Raw genomic sequence first — 11357 nt, 5'->3', positions numbered from 1 at the left:
CACTCACTTTTGCTCGCTCTTTTTCTTTCGCTCGCTCTTTCTTTCTTTTGCTCTTTCTTTTTCGCTCACTCACTTTTGCTCGCTTGCACTTTCTTTCGCTTGCTCTTTATTTCGCTTGCTATTTCGCTTTTTCTTTCGCTCTTTCTTTTGCTCGCTCTTTCGCTCTTTCTTTCTTTTGCTCGCTCTTTCGCTCTTTCTTTCTTTTGCTCGCTCTTTCGCTCTTTCTTTCTTTTGCTCGCTCTTTCGCTCTTTCTTTCTTTTGCTCGCTCTTTCGCTCTTTCTTTCTTTTGCTCGCTCTTTCGCTCTTTCTTTCGCTCTTTCTTTCGCTCGCTCTTTCGCTCTTTCTTTCGCTCGCTCTTTCTTTCTTTCTTTCTTTCTTTCTTTCTTTCTTTCTTTCTTTCTTTCTTTCTTTCTTTCTTTCTTTCGCTCTTTCTTTCGCTCTTTCTTTCGCTCGCTCTTTCGCTCGCTCTTTCGCTCGCTCTTTCGCTCTTTCTTTCTTTCTTTCTTTCTTTCTTTCTTTCTTTCTTTCTTTCTTTCTTTCTTTGAGCCCTATGTAGGGGTAGATGTGAACTGTTAAGGGCCTCTGCATGCTCTTGCGACAAGGCTTTTGCAGACAGTTGTAATTTATCGTTGAGCGGGGAGTAATAGGCGTGCGCGATGTTATTCACCGTCACAATGCAAGGGGGCGCGAAGTCGCGAAATCGCTAGGAGTAGTTGGTGGGTGTGGTTAGTGGAGTGTTTATCCTCCGGTTACTTATAATGACTAGAACTGGAGTCGTATAGCTGTACGTACTTCCTCGATCAACCGCTCTTCATGCTGCTCCATCTTCGCTCATGTTTTTAAAAATGGCGGTCGTGAAAACAAACCAAACCGGGAAAGTAGGGAAGCGGATGTAGAGTGGACCAATCAGAGCCCTCTTGTCTGCGACGCTGTCTGCGGTGGTCACAATTTTTGGGAGGTGCATGCAGAGCGTCTGCGAAGGGGGGGGGCTTCGCAGACGCCATCTGCGAGGACTGGGTTGTCAGCATAAATTGGCCATAACTCCTGTCTGCAGCCACTCGGGTTTCCTTAATTTGACTTTTGCTTCTTAAGGACGTTTCCAAATATTTTTGTGCTTTTTAATTCAAGTAGAAACAAACGGAAAACCTTTTTGTGTTTTGTTAGCTGCAACTCTAAACTATGAGCGTAGCGATATGACGATGCAAGCTACTGTTATAAACAGACATAGTTAATTTTAGCATGCTAACTAACTGGTCTTAGGGTTACATCAAAGAAAAAACAACTCATGAAATAACTTTATCTGCATCAGCTGCCGTTTAGGGACACTGCACACCACCGAACTATCAAAAAGCTCTAACATTTGACTTCGTTCACTTGCAGTTCAGCTTAACTTTGTGTTATTCTCCTGACACGCCATTTTGGTTTTCGTGGGAGCATGGTATGGACACACCTGGATACAGTTTATCCTCTGTTGGTCTTCTCTCCATAAAGTGAAAAGAGAACAAACATGGCTGCGTCGGTGTGTTTTATTTAGATTCAAAGCCAAAGCACTTCATGCTTATAAAGAGCTTCTGGCGTCTCACATCCGCATTCAGCAGCGGTGCGTGGTTTGTCAAAACACATCTGCTCTAAGAAAAGGGTTCCTTTGTGCCAGTTATTAAGGCAACCCCTAATCACCAATACCAGTTTTTTGCAAATCCGTAATTATTAATGTTAACTGTGAGACATTAAACGTCAATGTCGATAGGTGCTGTGATGAATACAGAGTGAATCAGCTGAAATGGCTAACTGGAAGTCTTGCACAAAAACCTTCAACCATTAGTACGCTGAAAATAAGGTAATGGCAGCAGTTTCCTTGACAAAAATGGGACACACTCCCGAGCCTGGTGATGTAGGTTCATGGCACAGTACCAGGCACGATGGTGTGGAAACACTCGTTATCCGTTTTGTGAAGAAATTCAACAACTGCCTTTCGGCTTGAATCAAAGCATGTTTCAAGTCAACAGGATTTCTGTTCTTTCCTTAATACAGTGAAACTCCTGTTATTGTCCATAATGAATGTAAATGTAGAAGACGGTTGTCAGTTTAGGTAAAAGAGAAGGAGTGGACATTTTATATACAGCAGTGATTTTGTTCATGGATCAGTTTGGAAACTTTTTCGTGTATTGGATGCGTGTTTAACTGTAACTTTTTTTATTATAAAAAAATTAAGCTGTAGCGCGAGCATCCAAGAAAATCTTTCAATACAGTTCTGTTTTGTTATTCCGTGTCTTTAAAAAAAAAAATGTTTGTGTATGTGGGTGTGATAGATTTCTGTCCTTGTCTGTTTTTCCGATGTATGTGTGTACACAATGCTTTCAGGTCAAGGTAATGACAGACCCCGAGCTCCTCTCTCTTGCCTGTGAACAGTTCCTGGGTAAATCAGTGCTGGAAATTAAGGGGGTCATTCTGCAGACACTGGAGGGTCATCTGCGCTCCATTTTGGGTTAGTCAGCCCTGTTTCCTTCTACGTGTGTAAATATCATAGTCGTACACGGTCATACTGTCTCAGGCTGGCATATATACAGTACATCAGTGATTTACTGAGTCCAGCATTAGCACGGATGATCGTGGAAATCAGAAATAAGCTCCAGAGTGATACACTGCCATCTAAGAGTGCATCACGTTGCCAGGAAATTGAGTTTGTATCTCGTCACTCATCCAAGAGTGTATATTGATCCAGTGCTCTCGATGAGTCTTTCTTCCTGTCTCCATTGTTTGTTTGTTTGCCGCCTGACGTTGCATAAGCATTACTTTGAAAAGATGCAATGGCATCATGACAGACCTCAGCCCTGTGTTTTTCTAGGCACTCTGACAGTGGAGCAGATTTACCAGGACCGAGATCAGTTTGCCAGCCTGGTGAGGGAAGTGGCAGCTCCTGATGTGGGTAGGATGGGTATTGAGATTCTCAGCTTCACTATTAAGGTGAGCAGTTTGTAGCCAGGTATTGTGTAGTTGTAAAGCTGTGTATGTCTTGCGCTCAGTGAATATACCCTCCAGGTAAAAACGCTATGAATGGAAAGCAGAGTTTGTCATTATTCAAAGAAAATAGTACTCATTCTCATCTCATCATCTCTAGCCGCTTTGTCCTGTTCTACAGGGTCGCAGGCAAGCTGGAGCCTATCCCAGCTGACTACGGGCGAAAGGCGGGGTACACCCTGGACAAGTCGCCAGGTCATCACAGGGCTGACACATAGACACAGACAACCATTCACACTCACATTCACACCTACGGTCAATTTAGAGTCACCAGTTAACCTAACCTGCATGTCTTTGGACTGTGGGGGAAACCGGAGCACCCGGAGGAAACCCACGCGGACACGGGGAGAACATGCAAACTCCGCACAGAAAGGCCCTCGCCGGCCACGGGGCTCGAACCCGGACCTTCTTGCTCTGAGGCGACAGCGCTAACCACTACACCACCGTGCCGCCCATGTAGACTAATATTTTGGAGCAAAACATCTCAACGTTATTAAATGATGACAGTCTTATTTTAGAAACAACTACAAGGAGCTTTAAACACGTATAATTAGGGGTTTCTTCACATTTAAGCTGCTTCACTAAGATGTCTACTCGGAAGAGAAAGTTAACCTGTGTATGGACAGGAAAATAGTGAGTGGACAAGCAATCAGGATAGACATTTGAGTGTTTTTAGCCTAGTAATAATATATTTTTATTTATAAGCGCCTTTCAGTATACCCAAGGACACTGTACAGTTTAAAAATCCAAGAACAGTACACAATACACAAACACTGAAGACACTGTACACTCGATGAGAAACAGTTACACAGACAGGACTAAGTACAAAAAAACATTTGAGAGGTACTGGGTCCGTCTCAGAAACTGGTCTCTCATTTGGGACATGATGGCCAAAAAATAAATTTTCTAATTTTTTTTTTTTGCATTTACCGAACACTCAATGTTTCTTTTGTCATGTTTAATAAGAATAAAGATAGTATCTTGCTTTATCTGGCCTCCACTGTGGAAAATTTTTTTGATTACAATTCAAATGCTTTTGTAAAATTGATTTACATATAAAATAACATCATCATGAAGAATTAAAGCCCCTCCTTTACAGATGAGTGAAAATATTGAATAAATTTCCTCTTTTTGATTGCTTGGGTTAAAAATGCCAAGTTATGATGACTGAATTGATTTTTCACTTAAATATGAATAGTATGATACATTTTGGGTATTTGATATGGCGAAATAGGACACAATGGAAAAATCAAGAACACACCGGGAAGATGAGAATAACGGCGGTGGTAAAAGAACAGCGACTGTACCGGCTGAAGGTCGCGCGGGTCTCTGCTGCGGCGCGCGAGCAACGGGACATCACTACCGCACCGGACGGAGCGCGAGGCGGGGGCGGGGCAAAATGACTGGCTGTAGATTCTATCAAAAGTGCGATCTAAATTGACCATGGTTGCAAAATATTGGCCAAAAATATGCAAACACTATGAAATATGAAAGTAAGATGAAAAAGAAACATTCTATTGCCTTATACTGCAAGACTAAAACGAAATAAAACTGTCAAAACTGACCTTTTCAGTGATAAAGTCCGAACAGATCACTCGCGTAACAAAGACCGCAAATGGAAGCGCGATCAACTTCTAACTGTTGGAGTGGAAAATTCCATTCTACACATGCAAATTGTTAATGCGTGTCCTTCCCCGCACACAAATAACACGCTACGGTAAAAAATAGACCACAACTCATTTTATAGCTCAGAAATTCATACAAGACCAGCTACCATCGTAACATATTCTGTAAGAAACATATTCTATACCTAACTTTCAGCTTTCGTTTTAAAAAACAAAATCGCAGATTTATAACTAAATTTTTATATGGCGTAGTGATTTTAAGTTCCTACTTTTGGTGAGGTAGTGAACTTGACCCTGAGGCTTTCCGTTTAGATCAAAACACACGATCGTATTGGGTTTGGGTCTGCGGAAAATGGAGTTACAACTGTGATGAAATATTTTGCATGATGTTTTATTACGGTTATGATTATTCTGTGAGCGCACCAATCCTTAGGTGTATAAAGTTACAACTTAAAATACAATTAGTGGTAACTGTAGACTTTTCAGTGGACTACAACCTTTTTAAGCGAATGCGATGTAGTCAACCGTTTATCATGTCCCGGATCAAGCCGCCATTTTTCCACAAATTTGCAGAATTTTTGCCAAATTCTGAATATTCACATCAAAGGTTTAGTTTTATCTGTATTATTTCTTTCATCATTTTATTTCAAATTAAAACCATCACCATTCAAAACCGTATAGTTTATTGACTGAGAGTATATTTATTGGGGTACCCCCACAGTACCCAGTTTCTGAGACAGACCCCACTACAAGATCACCACAAAGCGGGTGGGTGGTACAAAGATAAAAAGGAGCAAAATATGGAAATACAGAAAACACTTAGCCGACCTTGGTGACTTGAATTTTGAGTTTCAAAGCCACCTACCTATGGCAGCTTATTTATGGCTTGTGGTATTGATTTTTGATGTGTGTGCATGCATGTGCTCTCTATTAATAGGATGTCTATGATAAAGTGGATTATCTAAGTTCGTTGGGAAAGACCCAGACAGCAGCTGTGCAGAGAGACGCAGACATTGGCGTAGCGGAGTCGGAGAGAGACGCTGGAATCAGGGTGTGTGTGTGATGGTTAAAATCAATTGGTTTACATCAATTTTGTCTGCACTTCACATCACTCATGCTTTGTCTCGCCTTCTCTTCAGGAAGCAGAATGCAAGAAGGAAATGATGGACGTTAAGTTCCTGGCAGACACTAAAATGGCTGACTCAAAGCGAGAGCTGGAGATGCAGAAAGCTGCCTTCAACCAGGAAGTCAATACGAAGGTATTAACGGGATGCGTAATTGGGTATCTGAAGAAGGGAAATTTAACTCCTGAGTCATGATGAGTTTCACTTCAGCTGAATGACCAAGCAATGACCTAAGATGCCTTACGGTCAGGGCTGAAACTGTGCGTAAATAAATAGGATGTCTCATTTATGTGCAAATTATCAGGTAACTTGAAGCTGCATTACATGTACCCCAGCCCAAAATGTCCATCTGTTAGAGATTAGTTAGGCAGACTTACCCAAGCTTGAAGAAAAACTGAAAACTCCACCAAGTATTGTGCATCGTTCCTAAAATTTTAAACAAAACAAAGAAGGTGTTCTGTATAAGCAGTGCAGTTGCTCTATCCAGGCCTTGGGGATATTTTCTGTTGATGCTTGGAATTCAGTGGGGAGATGCAAACGTAGCTTTTCCAGATGTCATGAGATCAGAATCTCCAGCACTGCAGTGCCTGGGGACTGTAATATTTAAAGTGCACCCGTTATTTAAAGTGCATCCGTTCCCTCCCTCACTTTTTCAGAAAGCCGAGGCTCAGTTGGCGTACGAGCTGCAGGCAGCTAAGGAGCAGCAGAAGATCCGTTTAGAGGAGATGGAGATCGAAGTGGTGCAGAGAAAGAAACAGATCACCATTGAGGAGAAAGAAATCATCCGGACAGACAAGGAGCTGATCGCGATAGTGAAGAGGCCTGCTGAGGCCGAGGCCTACAAGATGCAGCAGCTGGCTGAAGGACAAAAGTATGTAGAGAGCGAGAAATAGTGGGGTAGAAAGAACCAACACTGAAGCTGTATACGCGCACAAAGTTCATGGTATTGTAATCATACCTGCAAACTAGTCACCTTTCGGCGAAATTCGCCGTTTTGATCCCAAAATAGGTCACTTGTGTGAATCGTGTAGATCCGAAGAGGGGTTTTTTTTGGGGGGGGGTGCGCGAGGCTACGTTGGCAAACATTTGGTTTCAATGTACTACTACTTCAAAGTACTACTACTACTTTTCTCCTCACATTCAGACCATTTCCGCCTTCTTCATACTTCAAACGTCTCTCTGATTGGATGACATTCCAACGAGCCAATAGTCTTACAGAACGCTGGACAGTATCCGCGAATTGTAACTGAATAGAGGCGGGGTTTTCTTGAATACGGGTGTGTATAGGAGGATGGCAGAGATCATCCAAACGCAATGCAGAACGGGACACCGAGTCTTGAAAACAGCTCACAGAATCATATTTTCTGTTTTTTTTCCGGAACTCTATATTACATCTGGAGACGGAAAAACATTTTTATGGCCCTTTTCCACTACCCTTTTTCAGCTCACTTCAGCCCGACACGGCTCGCGTTTCGACTACCAAAAACCAGCACGACTCGGCTCGCTTCAGCCCTGCTTAGCCCCTAAAACTTGCACGGTTTTGGAGTGGGGCTGAAGCGAGCCAAACCGAGCCGAGTGGGGCTAGGGGCGTGAGGAGACACTCCCCTGTGCACTGATTGGTGAGGAGGAGTGTCCTCACATGCCCACACACGCCCTGCGAGCGCGCTGGGATCTGTAAACACCGCAAACCCGGAAGAAGAAGAATTACGAGAATTTCTGAAGCCTTATGTGCCTCGCCTCATCTATACGCTCTTGCCAGTATCTGTTGGCGTTGTCGGTGACAACAAGCCACAGCACCAAGACCAGCAACACTAACGACTCCATGTCCATGTTTATTGTTTACTATCCGGGTCGTGAGACTACCGCTTAAAAGATCACTGATGTCACTGTTTGCGCTGCTTAACGACATCACCTGACATCCACCCACTTTCGCTAACTCCACCCAATGTGTCCACCCACTTCCAGCCAGCACGGTTCAGCGCGGTTGTAGTCGAAATGCAACTCCAACAGCCCCGCTCAGCCCGACTCAGCACGGCACGGCTCAGCCCGACTCAGCACGGCACGGCTCAGCCCGACTCAGCCGCGTTTGTAGTGGAAAAGCGGCATTAGTATGCGGAGAAAGCTGTGTTACGATGAGTGCGATTTAAAGAGGCTTTAGGGTGGTTTTTTTGGTACCTGTGATTTGGTGGTCTGAGTCGCGTTTTTATGACGTAAGATGCAAGGGGCGGAGCTGTTACGTTTGAACCGAACGCGCGACACGGAAGATGTTTCTGTGGGCTGAAACAAAACAGAAAAAAAATGTCAAATCAGTTTGAATAAAGTCATTTTTTGTTGAACATAAGGATCTATAAACGCGTGTTTTGGGTAAGAGAAATCATTATGTGAAACTGTTGGTGGGATTGTCAAAATTATAACGTGATACGTGTTGATCTCAGTTGTATTCAGAGAACCAGTTGTGCGTGTGAGTGAGAGAGAGAGTGTGTGTGTGAGTGAGAGAGATTCTCTCTCTCTCACACACACACACTCTCTCTCACACCATGAATTTGGCAGCACTGAAGGAAAGGAGGGCTGAATTTGGTGTCCAGCCATCTACCAGTGCTGCTGGTAATAGGGCAGAGGTGGTGAAGAAGGGATAGCATGGCGCGAAAGAGGCACATGGCAGAGCAGCATAAACGTGCCCTTGAACGGCTTGTTCGGGCCAAAAGGTCTAAAAAATGATAAACTGGTCTGCTGAAGAAAGTTTCCAGTGTCACACTTCTTCAAAAATTACTTTTTTAAATTCAAATTTTACTTTTTACTTTTTATACTTTTCCTTCCTTAATGGTAATGTAATGAGGTGTCAGATGCAAAACTGAAAATTGCAAAGCTAAAAATAAATAAATCTTGTCTTTGTTTTAAATGTTGTCTTTTTCCTTGATCGCGCGCTGTTTAAGGGGGCCGGGGGGTTACCGGTAGTTTGTCACCTTTTTCAACCTTCATGAGTTTGCAGGTATGTGTAATGTAGGAAAAACCTCAAGGTCAAAAGCAAGGTTCTCTATTTTTTTTTTTCTATTTTTTTATTTTTTTTTTTCACTAATAGGGTGAAGAAAGTGCTGACGGCGCAGGCTGAAGCAGAGATGATCAAGAAGATTGGAGAAGCTGAAGCAGCCTCCATTGAAGCTGTGGGCAAAGCTGAAGCCGAGAAGATGAAGCTCAAAGCTCAAGCTTACCAACAGTACGGAGAAGCAGCAAAAACCGCACTGGTCCTGGAGGCACTGCCGAAGGTATAGAAGAAGTGATGGATATAACGCACATGATAAATATTTAATTGTTTATAGGTGTAGTCAGTGTCCTGTTGGATTCCGTCTTGCTGTTGGACGCTGTGTGTAAAATGAAGCCAGGTGGAAAAGAATCATCAAATTTCAATCTTGAATATCTGTAAAGTAGGAGGAACTGCTGACCCTTAAAGGAAGTGTGCGTCTGCTTTAGCTCTCCCAGGGTGCCTAGCTGCTGTTTGATATATAAAACTAGCTGAGTGGAGGGAAAAAAAAAATCCCGGAAATACTCATGATGTTTAGGATCAAGCAGATCAACCAACCAGCGAGCTGTCTTTTTGTACAGATTGCTGGAAAGGTGGCGGCTCCCTTGGGCAGGACCAATGAGATCGTCATTCTGAGTGGCGAGGGCAACCGTGTGACCGGTGAAGTGAATCGTCTGTTGGCTGAGCTCCCGGTTTCAGTTAACGCCCTCACAGGAGTCGACCTGTCGAAGGTAAAACACACCGACACCGTGGATCTCAGTGCAACACACTGTAATAACACATTCAAGTTAATTTTCAATAGAAACTCCTATAATCTTGTAAGGAATGTGCATACAGTACCAGTCAAAAGTTTGTACACCCCTACTCGTTCATATTTTAGATTCTTTAAAGTTGCCACCGGTTACCTTGACACTTTGTGCGCTATTGGCATTATCTTAACCAGCTTCGTGAGGTAGTTACCTAGAATGCTTTTCAATTAAGAAGCAGCAGCCTTTGTTTATCACACGTACACTCAAGCACAGTGAAATTCCTCCTCTGCAGTGAGCACACAGATGTACCCAGAGCAGTGGGCCGCTATACAACAGCGCCCAGGGAGCAGTTGGGGGTTCGGTGCCTTGCTCGAGAGCACTTCAGCCCAACCTCCAGGTCATGGCTGCCCCATGTTAACCTAAACGCATGCGTTTGGACTGGAGGAAACCCACACGGACACTGGGAGAACACGCAAACTCCACACAGAAAGGCCCCCGTCGGCCACTGGGCTCGAACCCAGAACCTTTCTGCTGTGAGGTGACCGTGCTAACCACTACACCACCGTGCTTTGTCAAAAGTTAATTAGTGAACGAGTTTCTCGCCGCCTTAATGTGTTTGAGATCATACAGTAAATTGCCCTATTTCACAACTGTAGTAATCCATATTATGTTAAGAACCGCTCAACTATGTAGGGCTCGACATTAATGTTTAAACCCACTTGCCCTGGGGGGTGAGTGGGGGTTAATTTCCACTTGCCCCTTATTTTGCGAGTACTACTTTTTTTTTTTTTGGAAAACCATAGAATAGTTGTGAATTGCAACATAAACTGAAGATCACACATTGAGCTGAAGTTTGGTTATTGGTTACTTTTTTCTTGTAACGGACAATAACACTTTTTTTCATGAAGGAGCTAACATGAATGCGAGCAGAAAAAATAAATAAAACGAGATTCTTAAGCAAACTCTTTCATACTCGCGTCCGACTTTGTTTTTGTAAAATACATTTTAAATACAACCGTGAATTTCTCTGGAGTTTTCAGGCTGAGCTCCTGTCTTCGTCGTCTTTAACCACTCATTTCCTCGTTGTTCTTGAAGCATTTGGTTCTATTTTGTTAACATTTTTCTTGATAGCGGGGAGACGGTAACGCTTTTTATCTATTTCTCTGTTTGAACAAGCGAAAAACAGCGCAAAAATTAACCGTATTGAAGACGGATTAAGCCTTGCTTGCATGAAAGACGGGGTCTGTCTGGCCCCAGCTGTAATTATGACGTGATGCGTGACATCATGCACGAGGGGTCTGTAAACAGTATGCGTACAACAACTTGCAAATCAGTAAATGAAACCAAGACGAAGAAAACAGCCAAGACATAATGGCGGATACGTAGTAAGAGACGCTTTTAGGAACTGAAATAAAAGATCAAAAAGCCTAATTTTTGTGGTGCTAGTTCGTAATATGTGCTCATTCCAACTTGCCCGGTCGGGCATGTCGAGGACATATCACACTTGCCCTGGGCAATCGGGCAGTCCTTAATGTCCAGCTCTGCTATGTAAAGAGAAACAACATCCATTGTTACTTGAACACAATGTCTTAATTTAAAAAAAAAAAAAAAAGTAAAAACATTCAATTATAAGGTGTGTCCAAACTTTTGACTGGAATTGTATATACAAGTGAAGAAAAAATTAAGGTTAAAAATAGCAATGTGTAATGCACATCACTTGTTTTTTTTTAAATACATTTTTATCAGTTGATTTACCAAGTTTTTACTATTTTTAATTTTTAAAAAAATGTATATTTAGCTGTTGAATGAGGTAAACGGCCA

General features: G+C 42.8%; 1 protein-coding gene across 4 annotated transcripts in view; it reads left to right on the top strand.

Moving 5' to 3' along the window:
• LOC132875628 (flotillin-2a) overlaps window positions 1-11357 on the top strand; it is a 64804-nt gene that overhangs the window by 51342 nt on the left and 2105 nt on the right. For all 4 annotated transcript variants that reach the window (XM_060912550.1, XM_060912549.1, XM_060912547.1 and 1 more), the window contains 7 exons: window positions 2363-2486; window positions 2847-2965; window positions 5582-5695; window positions 5784-5903; window positions 6425-6639; window positions 8848-9031; window positions 9369-9518. In XM_060912550.1, coding sequence (XP_060768533.1) covers window positions 2363-2486; window positions 2847-2965; window positions 5582-5695; window positions 5784-5903; window positions 6425-6639; window positions 8848-9031; window positions 9369-9518 — 1026 coding nt within the window. The remainder of the gene's footprint in view (window positions 1-2362; window positions 2487-2846; window positions 2966-5581; window positions 5696-5783; window positions 5904-6424; window positions 6640-8847; window positions 9032-9368; window positions 9519-11357) is intronic.

The sequence above is a fragment of the Neoarius graeffei genome, chromosome 28, assembly GCF_027579695.1.
Source record: "Neoarius graeffei isolate fNeoGra1 chromosome 28, fNeoGra1.pri, whole genome shotgun sequence".
Lineage (NCBI taxonomy): Eukaryota > Metazoa > Chordata > Actinopteri > Siluriformes > Ariidae > Neoarius > Neoarius graeffei.
Note: the sequence above shows the minus strand (reverse complement) of the source record. Positions and strands in the feature narration are given on the sequence as shown.